Here is a 23,209-nt window from a genome sequence, read left to right as displayed (position 1 = left end):
GGACATTAGAAGAATATCATTTGCTATTTTGAAAGGACAATGGTGGTGCTATTTTTAAGACTTCTTCCCTCGTTCTCGTGATTAGCCTGTCTCTAGGGCTTTAGGAATAAGACCATTTAAATTTGCTGCATCGAGAGATTGATTTTGTGAAGCTGTGAAGCCTTTTTTTTTTTTTTTTTGATTAAGAACCATCAAAAATAGCCTCTCTCAGTGGGTTTGCTCCCTCTGAAAGAACTGGTCTTGCAGGTGTGGGAGCTGACTGGTACCACTGGAATGTCATGGAGACAGTCCAGTTGGGAACTGCTGAATGAAGGAAATAGCTCACACGGGGATATCCTTCTTTCGTACTTGACGTTATCCTTTATGGGAAAAGGTCTTATTTAAAGGAACATTTCCACTTTAATGGTCGAGAAACCTGAACTGTTGGTATGACCTGATTTTCATCCTTGGGTATTGGAGAAGTAGCCAGGAAATACAGGAGAGCTTACAAGCTAGGAGCTGACCTTCTGGCCGTCGTCTTTGGGGACCATCCCAAGACAGCCACTCAATGCTCAATGAGGGAGGCTCAATGTGGGTGTTTGGTGTGTGTGTGTGTGTGTGCGTGTGCCTGTGCATATACACCTATATACACACAAGCAGTATCTGTATCATCCTGGGGATGTATAATGTACAAGTTCATGTATAGAAGGATAGCAAGTAAACAAGGAAATCACTTTCAGAAAAGATCTGCCAGACTTGGAAAATGGAATGAGATAGCATTTCAGGGTGCCAGATACTATCATTCATTTTTCCTTTTCGGAGATTTTAAGATGTTGTGTTTACCTCTGAAACATTTTATTTGGGGGGTGCAGCCAGAGATAGCTACTTTTTCATAGACCTAGGAAATGCAGTCTGCTCTTTGATTCAGTGATGTCTGTAGTATTGGTTGCATTCCAGTACAAGGTTGGTGAATCGGACATGAGCGAGACAGAAGTGCTTCCTTTTCTCACAGACTTTCCAGAGTAGCCTGAGAGACGGATCCTTAAGACAAACAGATGCAACAGAGTTTGCTGTGTTCCCAGCGAAAAGGCTGCTGAGACTCCAAGCAGGCAGACCAATCTTGTTGGAAGCTGGGAGGGTTTCTGGGAGAAGTGGCATTTAAGCTGCGAGAAAAAGATGAGTCAGGGTTTCCCAGGGAAGGGAAGGAGGGAAGATGGTCTTCCAGGGAGAAGGGTCTGCGTGTGAAAAGGCGATTGGGAACAAGTGGGTCATAAAGCCCTTAGTCCCACAGGAAAATGAGCTTTCAGACCCTTTTCAACAGCTCTCCTCTTCTAGGTGATAGGAGTTCTCTGCACCAGAAACTGGTGGAATCAGATTTTCATGTAAGATGAAAAGTCAGCGCACACATCCATCCCGGATACTTCAGAGCCTTTATTTCAGCTATAAAATATTGTATTTGTATTACTACAGAAAGGGAAGATATCGCCTAAATATATCCCACAACACTAAAGTAGAAAAATAACTGGGATACAGGAAGATCAGAATTTATGTTTCACAAAAAGATTTAAAAATAACCAAGTCACGGCTGGTCCACGTTAGGGTCGCCATTATCTGCCTAGGGGTCATGCCTTCCCATCATAGGGCACAAATATCCCAGATTCTCTTCTCCTGAAGGATTGCACCTTCTCTTAGCTCCCCCTTCTCTGTTAAGGTAAACCCTGGGAAGCAGTGTCTCTCCTCCAGCACTTAGGGAGCATCTGACTCCCCCCATACAGCCCCTCCTGCACACTTGATCTTTACAGGGTTATTGCGTTGCACTCAGTTCCTTCCTGTGCTCACCAGGCCAAGTCCAGAAGGTGCTTCTTTTGATCCCCTTTTTAAGACTGAGATAAAAATATTCAAAATATTTTAAGAGGATTCTGCAAGTTACATTTTGCTTAAGACAGAATTCTGACCACGAGGCAGGTCAAAAGAAACAGCACCTGTGCTTGATGGAGAGGGTGCCTAACAATGGCCAGCTGGTGGTCTCTGGTTATGGTGTAGCTCCCCAGATGAGAATCTGGCCATCTTCTGACCCAGGGACATCATAGCACTTCTTACCTGAGTGGGAGGTAGGATTGTCCAATGGCACACGTAGGAGAATCCCTTTGGTATTTGGGGGACTGAGTCTGGAGCAAGGTCTTCATGAACCCAGCTTTGCCAGATCTCAGCTAGGCATCTCAGCAGGTTGAAATGAGCCACTCAAAAAAAAAAAAAAAAAAGTTTAGCAGAAAATAATGAGTAAAAATAATAATAAAGAGAATAAATATATTTTTTTTACTTCAAAGGAAAGTGAAAATGGAGTAGAATTCCTTTTTAGTTTATGAACTTGGGGTTCAGAATAAATTTTTATCTTCACTTTCACCTCTCCCTGACATACATGATGCAGCTTTTAGGCCAGTGTGGTTTGCTCTGGGCTCAGACCACAATCACAATGACTCGATTCGTTGGGATCGTGTTAGACAGGTGGGTGGCATGTTCGACTTTCTCCTGCCTGTGTTCCTTCCAGCACTGCGGTGACACCGACTGTTAGTGCCTATCGACAACAATGATGCCACCAAGCCCTCCATCGATAAATCACATCGGACTGTGGACTTCCTTTCCTTGCCAAGTGAAAGAATCGCCCCAGATAGAGCCGGAGTCCTAGTTTCCCTAATTACTTATTAAATGTATGGCATAGCTATGGATGCTAGAGCACTGGGCTTAGAGGTCAGGAAGAGAACATTCCTATGTGATTTTGGCTGACCCCCAGGTTTAAGATGCGAATCACCAAGTCAGATAGATATTCATCTCAAAAACTCACTCCACTCCCTAAATTGCTCTATAGAAACTGGCAATGTAATATTCTACTCATTCAAAGAACTGAATCCTTCTGATAGTGCTTAGTGGTATGAGAGGCCATGGAAACCCAATTGCTGGGCCACATAGGTAACTTTTTCGGCAGATTTCTGGGTTCCACTCAGGGATTCTGATCCGATAGATATGGGTCAGGGCTCAGGAATCTGAATGTTTAATATGCTCTCCAGTTCCTTCTGATGTACAACTAAGTGTGGGACCCACTGGCTAAGAGTCAGAGCCATCAAATAGAGCGACCCCCTCCCCCAAATTCTGTCTTTTGCCTGTTGAAGAGCTATTATTTCAGAACTAATCGGCACGTATCTTTGAGTACCAAATGTGGGCATCCTACCAGTGATGTATAGAACTAAGTAGCGTCCTTCTAAGCATGTAACCTTATTAGGTTAATCAAATAGTTCAGACCTACCCTAATCATGGACCCTCCCTGTGGGAAATATGAAGGGTAATTCAGCCTAATCCCCCAAGTGAATAATTAATTTTTTTCTCTATCAGATAATTATCTAATCTAACTTGAAGACATCCACAGCTAGTTTCTTCTATGCATGAGCCCATCTTAATATTGGAAAGTTCTCTCTTAGTTAAAGCACTGGGTAACAGCTCTCTAAACACCCTGAGTTTCGGACATCCCTTTAGCAATCTAATGAGGATCTGAGAGTTAACAGCTAATGACTAGCTGTGATTTGTAATGACGGTCTATTTTATTAGTGGGACAGACTGTCCTACTGCCCCAGCTAAGCTTAAAGCTAGCATTTTTCCTTTATGTAAAGATTACTGAACACAAAGAGGAGTCCTGGCACATTGCATTATTTCACCCAGTTTACACTGTGAAGACCAGAACGAGCTGGGCATATTTGCACTGGAATTGTTTCAAACGGTTGGTGTATATTTCTGAACAAGATGTACAAATATTTTTAGGGGTTTTAAAAATAATGTGTCATATTTTCTGTACTCTTCTTAGGAACAGTGTCAGTGAAGAAAAAGGATGGATTTTTAACAATGCGATGTTTGGGGGGTTGTTTTTTGAGGCTGAAATATTAAACAAAATATGCCAGTGGTGCAGAAAAGGGTATATTTGTTATTGACCAATAAAAGTTCCCAGAGTGTTATTATAAATAACATTCTATTAAAGGAGCTTCTTTATTTTCTACCAGTTGATTTGATAAATGAATACCAGCATAATGTCTTAGGACTTTACCATATGAATACACATTTCCCTTTTGGGTTAATAAAGTAGTCGGGAAAGTTGACAAATTCTGAAGCATGTATATTATTTTCAGGGTCAGAGGGGAGGTATTAATACAAAAATGTTACTTGAACTGTTTGCATTATTAATCAATTGATGTTTATTTCTATTCATTTCATGGGATTATTTTGCTTATTAGATCAGAGTTTAAGATTTATTATAAAAAAAGGTCTTTCCTTTTTTTTAGGCTTTTAATTTTTATTTTTTGAGACATAAAGGCTGTAGAATTGACAAATTTGAATAACCCTAAAACTGCATGGAGAAGAGTTGGTCTTAAAACCACACAGCATGACTCTGTAGGCAATGTTAGAAGATTCTGGCATTCATTGTTGAATTTTGTGCACACGTTTTCTTTTCTTTTCTTCTTAATTTGCATGTCAAGAAAGTGGTTCCCTTTTTTTTTCCTCGTTATTTCATTTTCTTCTCTGTGAAGACACTGTACATTTATTTTGATCTCATTTTCTTTCCGTTAGATTTCTTTTCTTCTGTAGTGACATTTAGAAAGGTATTTCTGGTATCATTCTTTGAATTCTTCAGGGGTGACAGCTAACGGGTGACAGAAAACAAAAATCTTGTTCACATTTGTCGCTTACTTATTGCACATTTTAGTACTCTTATAATTTCTCTAATTTGCATGTTACAGAACTGAAGCCAGGACAAGAAATAGAAATTAAAGCGAGAGAACGTTCCACAGTGGTCGTTGACTGAAAATAATAATCTGCATGTTGTTTTCCCTTCTCCCTCCTGCATGCAGGGATTTGGTTTCGTAACTTTCGAAAATAGTGCCGATGCGGACAGGGCGAGGGAGAAATTACACGGCACCGTGGTAGAGGGCCGTAAAATCGAGGTGCATGTCCAAAATATTTTCCTTTTCATCTTTTTGATAAGTGTCTGCTTCACGCTCATTTGTTGTTTCAGATGCATCATTGTGTCTTGTATGTGACCCTACTCCCTTCTCATTGTTTATATATATATATATATATATATATATTTATATATAAAAAGGAAAACTGGCCTTAATTTTTTTTAAATTTTCCTTTATTATGTTACTCTTATTACTGCTAAAAGGTGGATGGCAAAAGTGAGACAAAAGAAAGGTTAATCTGAAAGGGATTTTTAAATTATTTTATTTTTCATGTCTTATAACCAATGGGTGCAGTAGATTCCAAGCAGTGGAGAGAGTGTTGCCAAACAAAACAAAATACAGAGCAGTTTCTTTTTTTTTTTTTCCTTTTCTTTTTCTTTCCACTACAGGGTTGATGAGGGATCCACAGTGGTGTGCAAATTAAGCCAAATTGTGAAAGAAATGGCGTTCAAGAGAACGATTGTTTGGGAAAAAAAAAAAAAGTGAGAGGTTTTTGTCATGAAACCTTTCTTTTTTTTTTTTTTTTTTGTTTTTTTAAGAAGCCAGTTTGAACTTTATATTCTTTTGATCATAAAGTGAATAACCAAACAGGATTTCCTGTTCAATATCTGGCCGTTCTTCATGAGAAAAAATAAATGCTAAAATTCCGATACTCAGAATCTGCTCTTTCTACCACTGACTCTCCCTCAAAATGACCACAGGGTAGTATTTGTTAAAACTTAAAAAAAAAAAAAGAAAAAAATACCAGTTAAAAATGCTTTAGTCTTTGGAGTAAGATGTTGCATATTTTGCCTTTCATTTCCTCCCACCCTCGACGATAACCCTTAGGCCCCTCACCAAACTCTCAGTAACCATGGTAACTGTATACAAACTCATGCTGGCGATGGTGGTGAATGGTAAGTGGTGAAATCCATCTGCCGTTTCACGTATTTAGTGCTGATATATCTCTATACATATATATACCACGTGAATTTTTTTGACTTGTTGTATTAAGTTTTCTTGATGCTCTATTTTTTTGGATATTGGTACGCCTGTAACTGAGTGTACGTTCTAAGCTAGCCTGGGAGGCACTGACTGGATTGAGATATGACCAGTGCACATCTTACTCAGATCGTTAACTCCATATTGTGTTAAACAATGCACCCTCTCTTTTATCCTTTTGTTAGCTGTGACTTTAAAGCTTGAATGATTTTGTTAATTCTTGCGATGTAAAAGGCTCTTGTTCCAAGTGTTGAATGCTAGATGTTGCTTCCCGATGGTTCTTCCCTCGTAAAGTGTTGCATACGGCTAAAACTTGTTTGTCCTTTTTTTGACATTTATGTTCCCTTGTACCTTGTCTCTCCCCTCTTCTATTCCACTGCATGTTCCTTCATGTGAACCTTATTTTATGTTTAAAAAATATTTATTGTTTCTGTGTTACCATGGAGTACACGCATGCTTTTCAGTCTTCAATTATGCAGTTCCTTTTAATTTGCTTTTACTGTCTCCTTATTAAACTTTTAAATGATATGACATTGCTTTATTGAAATGATTTGTTAAGTTAAAATGGTTATGAAGTAAATGTAATTATAAAAATGTATGATTTTGTTATGCACCTACTGCCTTTTATAAATTAAAATGCATTTTAGTTTTTGGTGTTTTTTTTTTTTTAATAAGTAATCACAGTCATAATGCATGCAACTAATTGAACTGTGGACTGGCCCTGGAATATGTGCTTATTTGAGTTTTCTATGTACATAGGTAAATAATGCCACAGCACGTGTAATGACAAATAAAAAGACTGTCAACCCTTATACAAATGGTAAGTAGAGATTGGCCTTTTACAAGAAATTGTCTCTACCTCAGAATCTATTAAGTAATTTAACTGGGGAATCTGTTTCAACAAGCCATATTTGCCTCAGCATGGCTACTGTGTCCTTGCTGCTGACCTGCTACAGTGAACCACTTGAATCAATAAGATAAATTTCATGACAAAGGCAAATGTAGTTCTCAGGTTAAGAGTGCATGTCCTTCTTTCAGTCTCTCTGTACTAACTCCCATGAGAGTGAGATACAGTACTTATTTAGGAATTACTTGGGTAATTTAATTTATTGTTATTAGAGTTAGTTGAAGGAGGATGGAAGTTTTGTTTGTTTCTTTTTTCATCACCGCCTCTTCACTGATCACTAATCATCCCCAGCAGTGGGCCTGCAGAATTTGGTTCTGGCTTTGAATCTTCTCTGGAGCTATTAGGCTTTTAAAGTGCCTTAGAGGGTGTCTCATGACCAGTTCCATAGTGAGAACTGGTTGCCCACCAGTGGCATTTGGGGGCAGGTGAGAGCGTTGCTGTGTATTGCAGACCCCTTCAGGACAAGGCATTTCTGCCCTTGCTCTAGAAGAAGACATCTCAAGACGCCTCATAATAAGGATTTAATATGTATGATGAGTTATTTAAAATGTTCACACATTTTGATTCTTTAATCCTTCTCAGAAAAAATGTCTCTTAAGATATATGGGGGGAGGGAGGCTGCTGATATGCTAATCACATACTTAATTGTACCAGAATTAGAAAGAATGTAATGTAGTAAGTTAAAGTTAGAGCTTAGTGGAATATTATAGTCATTAAAATGAGTAGGATGAAGACTACAAAGGGCCTCATAATGAATTAAAAATTTTAAAATAAGAAAATTATATGTATAGCATGATTTGAATTAAGGTAGGCAGTACACCAAAATGTTAATGGTTGAATTGAATTGTGAGACTGGAAGATATTTTTTGGTTTATAGATTTTAAAAAAATAGCAATTTTATTACAGTCTTAAGGAAAAATTTATGGAATTTTCCATTTTTAACATTTTAATTACACATGAAACATGGAAATACAGACATTAAAAAAGGAAAAGAAAGAAAGAGAGAGAGGGAGAGAGGAAGGAAGGAGGGAAGGAAAAAGGGGGGGAAGAAAAGGCTAAACTATATTTTGAATGACACTACTGCCACCTTGGTTTCCCAGCTACCTCCTCAGAAGGTACCACTATTACAGATTATTGTCTATACCTTTATTTTGCACTTTCTTGTATATATATGTACTCAGTATATATTTATAACATTCACAGTAGTGTGTGCATTCTTTTTATATGAACATGGTGTACAGATCATTTCTAATTGGCTTTTATAAGTCATATGGAGTTCTTTCAATGTTAATACATACAGACTACATTCATTCTTTTTAGTGGTTACATAATATTCCATAAAATGAATATATGGGTTTATTCCCACCTCACGTGCTGATTGACATTTTTTTTCTATTATAAACAATACTACAAGCATTTGGTAGTTTTGTTTTTGTTTTTCTTCTTTCTTGTGCAAATGGCTACCAATTAGGCTAAGCCAGTTTGTTCTTATTTTTAAAAGGGGCAAAATTAAACAGAAATATACCCTCAATATAATAGGAGTCTAAGGAGAAAGACCAGAAGAATTATTTATTCTGCTGACCCATTTTCCCAGCTCCAACAACCCAAGACATAACCTTAAATGGTATATAAAATTTTTGCAACAGACTTTGAATGCCCAGTGATGAAACGAAGCAAACCGCTGAGTTACATGTCATGAAGACTTTCTACTTGGGTAAAAATGATAGCTCTGCAACTTGCCAGAGCTAGTACACAATGACACCAACATGACTACTGGGCACTTTCTTTAATTATGAAGTAGCAATTGTGTGTGCGTGTGAGTGTGTGTGTGTGTGTTTGCACCACGCATGCTTTCATGCATATGCATAGATGTTCATATCTGCTGCTTACGTGAGAAAATAAAGCAAGGGAAGCCAAATATTATTCCTTAAGCCATATGTAGGCATATTTATTTTAAAGAAAGTGCTATTGATCAATGACATACCCAGGGGCTGAAAACTGGACCTGTGGGCCTTGGAGACACAACTCAAAGCCTATTTATTAATAGCAACATCTCTGAGTGTATGGCATTATGTTAAGCATTTTAGATGCACTGGGTCCAAGTGAAGTCCTGTAAAGAAGACATAGTTTTCCTGTGGTAAAGCTGTAAAATTTGAGGCTAGAGGAGATGGAGTGATTAGTGAAGGCTTTTTTTTTATTATGAAATAACAAAATCTTGTGGCCATGCCCATGTGTTATGAGTGCATCGCTTTCCCCTGTCATCTTACAGAGCTGCACTCAAGCAACCAGCTACAGGAACAGAAAGATTATTAAAGTTGCAGCCCCAAATTCCCAGTTTGGTATGTTGGCATAAACATCCCACATCCCATTCCAGGGAACCATGCATTCTTAGTTTCCAGAAATGTCATATGGGTCTCTAATCTGTGTACCCAAAAGGGGGTACTCAGGGGCTTATCCTGTCACATGGACTGAGGATGGTACCTAAGGGGTAGATGGGCAGTCGCAGTAGAACTGACTTTAAAAAAAAAGGCAGATCCTAACTACATAAAGATGATTGGCTTCTATAGAGATGGTGGAGAATTTTGGTATTCAAGAAAAGTAGTTTTCAAAGCTTTTTCAATCCTTAATTCATGAGTACCATCACTACAAGTAAAATTTCCCATAAAAGGCAATCCAACATAACTGAAAAGATATGGGTCCCTCTCAGATCCTTAACAAGCATGACTGTGTTAATAGAGGATATTATCACTACCAAAAAGAAAAAAAATAGAAAACGAAAAAAGAAAGTGGTAGCTATGTGAGATGATGGATATGTTAATTAGCTGGATTGTGGCAAAAATTTTACAGTGTGTATGTATATCAAATCAACAAATGGTACACCTTCAATCCTTCAATATAGACAAACTTAGTTATCAGTTATACCTCGATAAAGCCAGGAAAAAAAAGAGAAGTGAGGACAAATAAAGTCACATGGAAATAAGAAAATTGATTGGTGAGATTCATTCATTAGCTACCTCATTCATTCTCACAAACCATCAAACTTAGGCTGCAGCAAAATTATGCATCACTAGAGTCATCAAATTTTGAGATCACCTTCACATGGAAAAATATAGCTCTCCATGTCAGCATCACATTCATGCACTCCTTCAGTCTTGTCAGTCATCCAGCAAAACTTTAAGCAACTGCAAAGTTTTTGATGATGAATGGGACAGGACCCTAACCGTGATAAGACACAAGGTTAGGAGGCTCTGCTATAGAGGACCAAAGTTAATGAAATCATGGAGGATGTGGATTCCGTTTCCCAGGACATTTGAACTTGGCAATAAGAGAAGACTGTAGAATGACACATAGGGGTCTGGAAACCCGCCCCATCAGAAAGCTCCACAAAGAGGGAATTGGGTGGGCTACTTCTGTATTGCTGATTTTTCCTGAGGACACCAACCCTCAGAGAAGAGTTAAGCTTTACTGAGCTCATTGGAGATCAAATGTTTCCTCTGTAAAACAAGTTGAAAATCAGATTCTCAGGAACTTCTTCGATGTTGGAGAAGCATTGGTGTTGGATGTAGCTCTTTTATTTTCTCCGAGATCTTAGGAAGGTTGAAAACGGGACAAAAAGACCCAAGACTATATGGAGAGGTGGACTTCGCATCATACCTGCCTTTCACTGGCTATTGAACTGCAGGCAGGCTGTTGAAACACTCCACATAACAGCTTTCCCAAGTGGGACCTGAGAAATGGGACCTACCATATAGGGTATTTGTGATGATTATGGGAGATAAAATACTCAAAACAGTGGCAGGGGTACAAAGTCCCCTAAAAATTTATTTACACAATAATCTCAGTAATAAGTTGCCATCCTGTTCTCTTTTTTTTTTTTTTTCCTGTAGATAGTAAGCTGAGTTTCCTGATAGACATACTAACTTAAGGATCAAACATTCAGATGCTAACAGAAGCTGGCTAGGTCAAATAAATAAGGAAGCAGAGAGGGTCTGAGAAACTTGTGGCCTTTGGGGACTCTTTCATTTTCATACTGGGAAAAGCAAAGTATGTCTCTTCTAGAAGAAAAAAACAGCACAGGGTAACAATAAAAGGTTGCTGACCTTTGGCCTCCAAGCCCAGCGTGTAATAGGGAGGAGACAAACTGGAGGGTTAAGTGGGGTGGTCCCTCATCACCCCCAGCAAATTGGTCCATGGGGGATCCTTAATCTAAAGTTGCTATTTCTGCTCATGTTTGAAGAGAAACAGAAATCCTGTATAGACGAAATTGAAATGTTGACAATAAATATGTGTTGCAAAAAAAAAAGTTCCTGAGTGAACCAGATGCAATGTGCAACTGACTTTTCATTTTGGGCATTGCCGTCTGCACCATTTCAAACGCCAGATCCCTGGCATCCTCAGGTCATGTCTTTAGAAAACCTTGGTATGCAGTTCGGGAAACCCCAGACTTTTTTTTTTTTTTTTAACATCTATTGGAGTAAAATTGCTTTTCAATGTTGTGTTAGTTTCTGCTGTATAACAGTGAATCAGCTATATGCATAGGTATATCCCCATATCCCCTCCCTCTTGCGTCTCCGTCCCACCCTCCTTATCCCACCCCTCTAGGTGGTCGCAAAGCACTGAGCTGATCTCCCTGTGCTATGCAGCTGCTTCCCACTAGCTATCTATTTTACATTTGGTAGTGTATATATGTCCATGCCACTCTCTCACTTCGTCCCAATTTACCCTTCCCCTTCCCCGTGTCCTCAAGTCCATTCTCTATGTCTGTGTCTTTATTCCTGTCCTGCCCCTGGGTTCATCAGAACCATTTTTTTTTTTTTTTAGATTCCATATATATGTGTTAGCATATGGTATTTGTTTTTCTCTTTCTGACTTACTGCACTCTGTATGACAGACTCTATGTCCATCCACCTCACTACTCAATTTTGTTCCTTTTTATGGCTGAGTAATATTCCATTGTATATATGTGCCACATCTTCTTTATCCATTCATCAGTCTGTGGGCACTTAGGTTGCTGCCATGTCCTGGCTATTGTAAATAGTGCTACAACGAACATTGTGGTACATAACTCTTTTTGAATTATGGAAACCCCGGACATTTAAGGGTGATTTCTTGAATGTGTTTCTTCGATACCCAACTCCGCAAAGCCCTAGAGAAGGCACATGCAGAGTTTTTTGTGTGCACATTCAGACCTGTCTTTTAACACCTAATACAGCCATAGTTAACACTGGGGACCTCGGCCAGTGTTTCTGCAGAAGGCTGGCAGATGACCTTTGAGAAGCTAAATTTTAGGAGGGGAACACTGATTTGGATGCAGCCCCTTGAGGCCAGGCCGCAGAGGGATCTCTCTAAACAGCTCCTATGTGTGATATGGAGTGAGACCTCCACATGTCTGGTCTCTGCTCCATTGCCTTGTTGTATGGGGGCCCTGGGAGCTGGGAGCGGTGGGCTTTGTCAGCTGTTCTCCCTTTGTTGTAAGCTTCATTGTTCAGTTTAATGTCCTTGATCAAAATCTCTGAATTTGCAAGGCCTGGGGACATACACAAACTGCCTGAGAAATTAAAACTGGGATCATTTTGTCTGTCTTCCTGACAGTGCAGGCTCCTGTGTCCAGCAAGGTGATCCCAAGGGTCCCTTCCAGGTACTAGAAGGAGTCACAGGGACTAGGAGGCCATTTGCATGTGATTTGCATGCATTTACATAAGCCTGCAAGATCCCTGTTAAGTCTGAGCAGAGGTGATTTTCAAGGGCTGGATTCTTATTGCCTTTCCCTTGAAGACAGTCACCCCTAACAGGGCCCTTTTTTATTAGGTGTATATAGGGAAGCAGGTCATTGACGGTAGGAAGGAGATCCTAGCTAAAAAGGAATGAGTCCATTAAAAAAAAGCTCTTTATTCTTTCAGTTCCTTTAGAGCAAAACTAAGTAAATATATGGAGCACTGACTATTTGCCAAACAGCTTTAGATGTTGGGAATTCACATCGGACAGCAGTCAGTCCCGCTCACTTCACCATTAATTTTAATGAAGGAGAAAGTTTATAAAAACAATTAAGAACAAGCAACAAAAGAAAAAAGATAAATCCAGGCGGTGTTAACCGCTATGCAGAAAACAAAACTGGGAATTGAATCAGGGGACAGCTGTAAGAGTAGGGAAGGAAGAGGCATTAAACAGCCTGCCCTGGGGAGGCATTGGAGACCTAAATAATATCAGGTCAACTTTTGAGGAATGAGCCGAGTTCTCCAAGCAGAGCGAGCAGTGGATACAATCCAGAATGGTCTAGATTGGTCTAGAAGGATCTTAAGTTGTTTTGAAAAGATGAAAAAGGCCAGTGTCACCACAGTTTGGAGAAAAGGGAACAGTGGTACAAAATAAATGGACCGGGGTTAGATTGTGTGGGCTTGTAGGCCAAGGTAAAGAATTTGTGTTCTAGGGCTTCCCTGGTGACGCAGTGGTTGAGAATCCACCTGCCAAGGCAGGGGACACGGGTTCAATCCCTGGTCCGGGAAGATCCCATGTGTCACGGAGCAACTAAGCCTGTGAGCCACAACTACTGAGCCCGCATGCTGCAACTACTGAAGCCTGCATGCCTAGAGCCCATGCTCCGCAACAGGAGAGGCCACCACAATGAGAAGCCCATGCACCTCAACGAAGAGTAGCCCCTGCTCGCCACAACTAGAGAGAGCCCACGCGTAGCAACAAAGACCCAACACAGCCAAAAATAAATAAATTTAATAAATAAATTAAAAAAAGAAGAATTTGTGTTCTAAGTGCAGCAGGAAGCTATTGAATTCTGAGTAGCAGGATGACATGTCTGATTTACTTTTAAAAATTGGTTTGGCCACTAGGAAGAGAGGAAGAGAAGATGGTGAGAGTTAGGACTTCATTGCCGTGGACTTGTCCAGCTAAGAAATATAAATGTCTTGGGCTGGGATGGTGGCATTGGTGAGGGAGGGAAGTGGAGAGAGTGGAAACATCTTTTCAAAGTCTAACCAACAGGATTTTCTAATGGATAGTACATGGGATATGAGGGTAAGGGAAGCATCAAGGCATTATTTATCAAGAATTTTGTTTTGAGGAACCAAGTGGATGGAGATGCCATTTGCTGAAGGGGGGAAGACTTGGTGAGGAATCTGCTTCAGGGGAGGAGGGAGATGAGAAGTTGAATTTTCATGCCTGTGGTGTGGTTCAGAAAAGCCTTTATTTTTCCTACAGTGGGAATAGAGCAGCCTTATTTAGGAGAAAAGACCAGTGATGGGAAGAAGGGAAAACCTGCACTGATGTTCCCATGACTACCTGAGCAGTCTCATTTCATTTTGCTGCTCACAGATCCCAGCTGACTTATTGTAGAGGAGACCTTATCAATTACCTCTCTCAATTAATACTTGCATATGTGAGATGGCATAGATCTTCTGAGGAGGGAGAGTATCATTTTGTTTCTATTATGTTTGTATTGAATGGAAGTTTTCCATGGGGAGACTTGGTAAACTGGTAGATCATTGGTAGATAGTTAGAAAGTGGCATTAAGTAGCATGCCCTAAGAAGACATCAGGTCAGCTTTGTCAAGAGCTGAGAGATTGATTGATTAGTCAAAAGATAAATAGATAATAAAGAGAGAGTGATGATAGAGATGGTTGGATGGATGGATGATAGATATAGACAGATAGATAGATGATAGATAAATAGATACATAGAGTTTTCTTAGCCCAAGGAAATGAGGAAGGTAAATGTAGATGAAAGAAACATGATTTCTAGACAGCCTTAGACACCTCTGAGAAATCTGTTTCTTTGAGAAAAATGAAAGACTGAGAAATCTGTCTCTTTGAAAAAAATGAAAGACTATTGGCCTAACTTACAGTCTTTGAGAGTTACATCAAAGTTGATCAACGGTTCCACATTCAGTGAATGGTGTGTCCCAGCCTCGTGTGCAAAAGGAATTATTTAAGGGAGTTAATAAGAATACATAAAAGAAACAATGGTTTCAAAACGACCCTGTCTCCACTACCAGTATAAGGTAGGGGCATAAGCAGGACGTAAGATGGAGGACAGAGGGAAGAAGAAGGGTAATAAATTCATAACTTAATTATTCACTTAATATGGCTACGTATAGATTTCTTTCACAAACTCTAGGTTTCTGTGAAAAACTAGCAAGAGAAAATCAAATATGTCCAGATAACCCTGAAGCTTTCTTTGCAGCCAGTTTGCTCTATTTTCTCTTTGATTCCAAATGACTTAAAATGTGGACATGTCCTCAGAAATTGAGTATTTTCTTTTTTAGGAAGCAGTGAATTTCAGTTGGTCAAATTGAAGTCATTTTCCATATTTATAAAGCACATATTCTGAAATGATTGGGGTAATTTTTATTTTTATAACACTATAGGAATTTCTATAAGATAAGATGTGTTTAATATAGGAGAGGAAGGTGACAATATGGAGTTTCAGAAGCCCCTGGGACAATACATCTCAGAATTTCATGTCTCGTTCTCTGGGTCTAAAATTGCAGCCAGGAGTTTCCCATTAATATGCCTGCCAAGTAATCCAAGGATAACCCTTTGGAAAACCCTATCCTAAGATCACCCTGGGTGCTGTAAACCAGCTAGTTTATTCAAATTGGAACGGAAAGTTTCTAGAAACAAAACATTCTTGGAAAGTTCTAGGAAGGTCTTCGGTCCATCCAGGGGCCAATCTATTGCAATATAGTGCCTCTGTCTTCCTTAGTGGATCAGTAGATTGCGGTCACCTCTCAGGCTCATCACTTAGACCAGGCAATAGGATGGCACACCCTCTCCCTCTGGGACGAGCTCAGAGAGTACTTGTCACAAATACCTTCTCTCACATCACAACTCTCACCATTGCCTTTTCTCAGGAGCATTTAGTAGAGGACCTCTGATGTTTGACCTTCACCTCAAAGACACAAGGTTTCCCACACCTGTCTAGTGTCTTTTGGCAAGTCTGTAATAGATGCTTTTATAAAGGCTTACCAGCAGGAGCAGGAAATGATCACCAAACCCTAAAACATGATCATTTTTTGAGGTTGTTCCCTAAATAGTGCCCAGTGGGTGTGTAATGAGGGTAGCTTGATTTGCAAATATTCTTGTTTGCTCTTTTCTTGAGTAAAAGTTTCTAAAGGGCCAGGATTCATTTTACAGAAAACGTACCATGTGGAACGTTTGGAACATTACAGGATTCTGTTAATCCCATATACAGGTTATTTGAAAGTTACCTTAGATATCACATGCTTATTAAGAATTTTTATGGTTCTTGAATTGTTTGAAATGTATTCCACACCATCTCTAGTGGATAAATGTCATTTTCTTTGGGATTTAAAAAGCACTTTGGAGTTCTGTAGAGTCTCTGGGTCACAATTAGGAATGACGATTTTCAGAATATGTTTCTGCAAAGAATTCTGTTCATCTTCCAAAACTTTGCAAACTTAATACAAAGGGATGTATTACAAAGGGATGAACTTAATACAAAGGAATATCTAGCAGTGATCCATGAAAGAAGACCAAAAAATTTAAATTATTATAGGGGCTCTAGAAAATATTGATATGGGATGAAATGAATTATCACATCCTTTTCAAAAGGTTCATCTGTAGCTGGTCAGTAGTTTTTCCATGCTATTAACTTGTATTGGCAGAAAATCAAAAAAGGGCCTAAATCTATTTTTCCTATGTATAGTTTTCAATTATTCTTTATGCCTGCCCAAACTATACATCCTCTTAATTTTAAAATTAAAAAGAAATACACCAACCCATTTGACTTGTAGTTAATTTGCAATGATAGGAGTTGTTGAATCAAATGTGATGATAACATTTTTGTGTATTTGTTTTAAGGCTGGAAATTGAATCCAGTTGTGGGTGCAGTGTACAGTCCCGAATTCTATGCAGGTAAAGAGTTTTCTCTTTGCATGATGTCTTCTTGGTCTTTTCTAAATGTGCTTTGCCTGCCCATAAAGAATGGGTTTATGAAATAATCTGAACTGATAAATTCCTATCCTAGCAAGTTTTGAATGATTTTTTTTAAGGCAAAACCAAAAGTGTTTAAAAGCTTTTAAAAAATAAAGGGGAATCATGTAAGTTACATTGTGGCAGAAGCATGGAGCCGCGGCTCCTTGTGACATTTCACACTGATTTTGCCTCAAAAAAAGCACTGAGATTTTGTTCAAGAGGTTTGAACAAATGGACAGCTGCTCATGCCTGTTTTCTTTCGATGTGCCTGAACGTGTTTTTCAGCCATACGTTTCCATTTGGAATTGCATTTTTTATTCCCTTGGCAAAGCAGAGAGTTGGCTTAATTATCCCAATAATGTGCCAGTGTTTTGGAATTGCAAAGAGAAGGATTATTTAGAAAACTAGGAAAGCTAAGTTGTCCTTCTTTTTCCATTAATCAATTTCCCTTAGCAATTCCCTTTCTCTCTGCTTTGCCTTCAAGGGTATATAGCTTTCTCCTCATCCCTTCCCAGCCACCCAACTGCCACTCAAATCCACTGTCCCAGAAAACTTGGTCATCAGATTTGGGGAGAGAGTAACTCAGAAGCAACAGCAGCTGAGATTTTTTGCTCAGCATAGCCTGTTACTTCTACCTGTTAACTTCCCTGCTCATGAACAAGGCTGCATTGAACACCTGAGAACCTTAGTAGATTTGTCACATTGATGTTGAAAAGAAGTCTTGCTTTGATGTGGCCCTTGCTTTTTAATAAGGAGAAATCAATGACCCGTTGGTTTAGATCCACTCATTTTGTAATCTCTTGATGGTAAGTCACACCCCTTGCTTTGTCTCTTCTGAGATGCCCTACGTCAGTCGTCTTCCCGAAACTAAACATTTACCCTAGTGGATGACGAAGGAACATAGGAAACTTAGACAGCTACTCTAGCACAAGAACCAACTTGATTTTAATAGATGGTAAACCTTGGAAGGCCCAATGTGATAGCTGAGTTCTGGATTTTAGGTAGGCAGTATTTGTAGTCGTTCTTCATGTGTGAATTTTATTACAAGCCTGGGTTACGACCAGGGATTCTAATAGTGAAGTAGTTGTGTTGACTCTTATTGGGGAGGCAAGACCTAGCTATAAGGCTTTCCATGGCTATGTGGTGGGGTCCACTTCCTGAGGGGACACATAGAGTGAGGAACGTGGGCATTACTATCAGGCAGCCCAGGATGGAATCCTGGTTTCTCTACTTGCCAGCTGTGTGATTCTAGGCGAGTTACTTAACCTCTCTGTGCCTCAGCGTCTTCATCTGTTACATGGGAGATGATAGTAGTAACAAACGCACAGGTATTTATAAGAATTACATGGGTTAATATCTGAAGAGTGTTTGGTGCATAGTAGCACCATATAAATGTCGAGGAAATAGAAATAAATAAGTTAATGTTCCACCTCTGTGCCATAAGGGGAAGTTAACTGAGAGCTGATTCTGCTGAATTCTGAGTGTACCACCAGACTAAAAGATTCTCTTTTAATTCATAAGAGGACTAGTCCTTCAGTGCTCAGCTTATCAATTCAGGGGGCACAGATATTGCTGGGATACATCTTTGTCCAAAGCTTCAGAGAAATGAAATCCCCCAAAAGGGCAAGGAGGAAGTTGGAAAGCAGCTTCTGTGTATCTGCTGGCAGTGCTGGGTGAAATGGAGTCTCTGGAATAAAGAGGTGGCAGATTCTGCGTGTGTGTGTGTGTGTGTGTGTGTGTGTGTGTGTGTGTCCGTCCGTGTCTGTGCATGTGCCTATGTGCATGTTTTTTCTCCCCCAAAATAATGAGATCAAGAGCAAGAAGCAGGAAACCATTCAATGAGGAGGTAGGGTATGAATGTACGAATTGTGACAGAGAGAGGAAAGTACATTTTTCCAGCCCTACGCAATGTAGTTGCTGGTCGCCTTTGGCTCAAGCAACCAGGAAAACACCAAATATCTACTTTCCAATGATTTCAAACCTCTGTGCATATCTGTGGGTGTTTAAGAGGCCATTAAGACAGAAGAAACAATTCAGAATGACTTAAACGTACGAGAATACATGAATCTGCATAACTTTTAGAACATTAGAGCAGCCATTCAGATGAGCCCTGGGCCCAGCCTCAAAAGTTAGATCATTGGGGCTTCCCTGGTGGCCCAGTGGTTGAGAGTCCGCCTGCCGATGCAGGGGGCGCGGGTTCGTGCCCCGGTCCGGGAAGATCCCACATGCCGCGGAGCGGCTGGGCCCGTGAGCCATGGCCGCTGAGCCTGCGCGTCCGGAGCCTGTGCTCCGCAACGGGAGAGGCCACAGCAGTGAGAGGCCCGCGTACTGCAAAAAAAAAAAAAAAAAAAGATCATTGGACTATGGGGAAAAAATAAGTTGTAATAAGGGTTACTCTTGATTGAGTACTTTTATGATCAGGCACTGTTCTAAGCACTTTACCTAAATTAATGTGTTTGAATCCTCATGGCAGTTTTCCAAATGTGGAAACTAAGGTACAGAGGGTTTGCATCACAGGGCTAAGATTTCACAGCTGGTAAAAAGCCAGCTAAAATCAAGAGCCTGTGTTCTTTGCAACCAGGTTACTTTGCTTTATTTTTTATGAATGTTAAAAGTCATCATTCTTATTGACTGTGCCCTGTGATAGTAGATCACGCTACTGCTCTCTCCAAATCAGTCAAATTAAAGAAGAGAAGTAAGATAATAATTTTGGATTATTCCAAATACCACAGTATTCAGACATATTAACTGCTTATGCCAGGGGAAGCTTTCAGGAGCCCGGACAACCAAATAATTATTTCTATGAGCTGCTTCAGTAAACTTAAATCTAAAAAGAGGGGGGGGGGGGATGAGGGGGCACGGAGAAGTAAATGTTACTTGAGAAATCTGAATATTTGTGTTTGGTGTTGCCAATATCTGGGCTATCCTTGATAATCAGAGGCTTTCTCTTTTAGCCTGTATGTTTGTCTATGTAGGTAGACAGAGCTCATGATATTCAGAAATGTGGGGAAATGTTGCTGCAGATCCAACACTCCAGAACAATTCCTTTTAAATACTTGAAGACCCATAAACACTGAGAATCCTGCTAGCTTAAATCTAAAATTTCAGGCACCTGTATCTGTGGAATGCATATATGCAAAATAGAGCTGTAGAATGTGTTCATTTCCATAACCAGGTATAATGCCTCATGTTATCCATTTAAATACCCATGACTAAGAATCTAGGGGGCATTTTAAATTTCCCCAACTACAAACATAGTCTGGATTTATCTTGGAATTTTGAATGTGCCCCAGAGCTGAAATGAAGACCTTGTCATTGATTTGCTGTGGGTATTTCACAGGTCAGCCCTGTATCTGCCTGACACAGAGAGCCAGCCTTATTTTATTAGTCATTTCTATATATAAGACTTCGTGTTAATGACAAAGATCACAATATTCCCGTAGTATAATTATTGATTTTATGAAGCTTATGCAGAATTAACAACCCAGCCTCCAATTGTCTCTCAGAATGGGGCATGAAAAGTGCACATATTTTGTAAATTAAAATCAATATTTTCAATTTCTCCTAAAGGTAATTTTCCTAATTTAGTGGACTTTTCCCCTCACATTTATTTTCCCTTTAATTATAAAATGGCAGGTTATCGATTTTCGTCTGTAACCTCTTGACGCCCGGAGTGTGTTTTTATTGCTCACGCAGGGTGGGGGTGGGGAGAGCAGTTATACCTCTTAATAAGGATCTTTAATTACTAGCTGAACAGTATTAATTTGCTTTGATAAATTATGACATGCACTCTCCCTCACACACGTTCTAAGAGAAGCACTTAGAAAGCTGTTAGGAAAGGTCTTTCATTGGGGGTGGTTTTTCTGAACTCTCATCAAGTTTTATACCTGCAAGAACTCTTTTAAATGCTTATCCAATACCAGTTTCCAGAAGCAGATACATCTAAATCAGCATATTCCATGAACATACATAAATCTCCTCCAAAGACAAGTGGGTGTTTTCCTATAAAACTAAGCAGCAGCATTGATTATTTCCTAAGCCTAATCATCTTCAGACTCCTTGAGGCTTATTCTCATGACAAATGATTGATAAGTCAATACAAAAAAATGCCCAGGTGAGTTTCAAAGACTAGCCAGCATGTACAGGCATTCCATTTTAGAGTCAAAATAAAACTGAAGGCACTAAGTAGAAGTAAAACGTCTGCAAATATCTGTTCCCAGTAGCATTTCTCAGGTTATTTCGTGTAATTAAAAATAGGGTTTTTAGGAATCCCGCTGCGGAGGCCTCAACAGGGATTCTTAGAGTTTCCTGTCATTCTGAGAAGTCCCCTTTGCCATCTAATAAAAAGGTGTTTTTTTTAAAAAAGTGATATTCTTAAGGGATAATCATGATAGCTAGCCAACAAAACTGCTGATTGAAAGCACCTTTAATCTTCATACATGAGTAAAACAAAATAAAAATAAATAACAGAAGGCTATACACAATTGTCGACATGGTCCTGACAAATGGCAAAGCCATCCGTTTCTCACTTGCTGTGGTAAGATGGCTGCAAAGCTCACGCACACTGTATATCATATCTGCCAACTCATTTCTGTGATTAAATATTCCATCAGTGGGGCTATAAGGCAGCAAAGCTTCACAAGATTCGTAAGATGCACCACTTGAACGCACATAACTCACTTCCGTGGATAGGGAGCTCCCCGCCTGCAAAGGAAAATTGGAATTGAGTTAAATTACTCCACGAGCTGTGATCAATAGGGAGAGGAAAAGATCTTCCAATGCAATGCAGATCTAAGATAGAGTAAGGTCCTGATGACTAGAAATACACAATTAAACTCAAAAGGAGAGAGATGCAGAGTCAATCGACTTGGAAACCTTGAAGAAGACAGTGAACAATAGTCTTGGTGATACTATTATTATTAGTGGGCTTTTGCGGGGGAGGAAAGAAGGGGGTCCTGAGTGGATCCTCCTTCTGAAAATAAACATTTCTGCTTTGTGGGGAGTGAAACAAAATGACGGGTGCTAAAAGAAGGGCATACCTATCTGCAAAGTCACACTTGAAAAGTGGCCAGGTCTTGAAACTAGGTTATCCTGGGGTTATAGGGAGGATCAGATAAAATAATGAGTGTAAAAGATCTTCATAGACTGTAAAGTAAGATAAAGATATAAGAGATTAGTGTGATCGCTGAAGCCACCTGGATTGATTGTGTCCACGTCGGCACAAGCCTGGCCACGGATCACATGACTTGATGCCAGGCTAGGGGATGAGAAAGTGGATTGGGATCGCAATATAAAGGTTAAAAATGAAGAGGATGGATGTAGTGCTCTGTGATTGCGTAGCTCGAAAGGGCAGGTGTATTTGACCTTGGATTACCGGGACAAAGGTATTGGTTTTCTATGGGCTCTTGGCCACTGTGAACCATGATTCATCTAAGAATTGGGTCAGAAGTAGGTAAATGTAGGTCTCCCTCCCCCCACTTCACTTGGTTGAGTCCATCACAGTTCAGAGAATGACCTTTAGCCACACTTTTGGATGGACTTCTTTCCATTTCCTTTCCTGCAATCTGGATACAAGAGCGTCTGAAAAAATGTAAAATTTGTCCAGAACCTGGGATAACCTGACCTAAGTTGCTTTTCTTTTATTGGTCACAATCCTAGACTTTGGATTGGGCTTGGGGTGATCTGCCAAAAGACTGGGTACAGAGCACGCCCCGTTTTGGGTGACTGCCTTAGCATCCTGAAAGAGTATAAGGTGGGTTGGAAAGGCACCTGCCACCACCCAGAGCCCCTCCAAGCAGCAAATATTCAGGTGTACCTCATGGCTCTAAAGTTGCGCATATCCACCCAGAGAACCAGCCTCGCCTGGACTCAGAGCCAGGGCAGTGAGGAGCCGCTTCTTGTGAACAAATGACCTTTGGCTCGGTGATGTTGTGTATAATTTACACATCTGCCAGATTCCAGTGCAGTGCACTTCAGTGAACTGGAATGGAAGAGTCCAGATTTAAGTCCCCGAGCAAAGGATTTTCAGCCTGGAAATGTTCCACTTCAAAGAGTTTATCTCGTACATCTGTTTACTTTTGCCTCCCCTTTTGGTGGCAATTCACAATTCACTTTGTTTCTTCTCTCTCCTCCCTGCATCTGTCTTAATGGATTTCACTCCATCCCTGCCCACATTTGGCCTTAATTTTTATCTGCGTCCCTCCCTGCCCTACAGAGGGAATGCAGCCGGCTTTGATGGAGCCTGTGGGGATCTTCAAACAGGATCGGCACTCGCTTATGTGCTGAAAACTGCATTTCCTAAATAAATGAGTCCCCATTCTATTGCATGGAAAGGCTATAGCAAGGTGAGCTTGCCCCAAAGCAGGGAGTGACAGGATGGTCCTTGTAGGAGATGG

The 23,209-nt window shown here is 40.0% G+C and overlaps 1 protein-coding gene across 17 annotated transcripts in view; it reads left to right on the top strand.

The window, feature by feature from the left end:
- The window catches only part of RBFOX1 (RNA binding fox-1 homolog 1), a gene marked incomplete at both ends in the record, with an annotated part of 1,093,433 nt that overhangs the window by 973,828 nt on the left and 96,396 nt on the right, over nt 1-23,209 (top strand). For 15 of the 17 annotated variants that reach the window (XM_082857469.1, XM_082857464.1, XM_082857455.1 and 12 more), the window contains 3 exons: nt 4,872-4,964; nt 6,723-6,783; nt 16,701-16,754. In XM_082857469.1, coding sequence (XP_082713595.1) covers nt 4,872-4,964; nt 6,723-6,783; nt 16,701-16,754 — 208 coding nt within the window. The remainder of the gene's footprint in view (nt 1-4,871; nt 4,965-6,722; nt 6,784-16,700; nt 16,755-23,209) is intronic. The other 2 variants (XM_082857460.1, XM_082857459.1) reach the window with 1 other exon arrangement.

Source organism: Leucopleurus acutus (assembly GCF_964270905.1).
Source record: "Leucopleurus acutus genome assembly, chromosome: 16".
Classification (NCBI taxonomy): Eukaryota; Metazoa; Chordata; class Mammalia; order Artiodactyla; family Delphinidae; genus Leucopleurus; species Leucopleurus acutus.
This window is presented reverse-complemented; position numbering and strand designations above follow the sequence as displayed.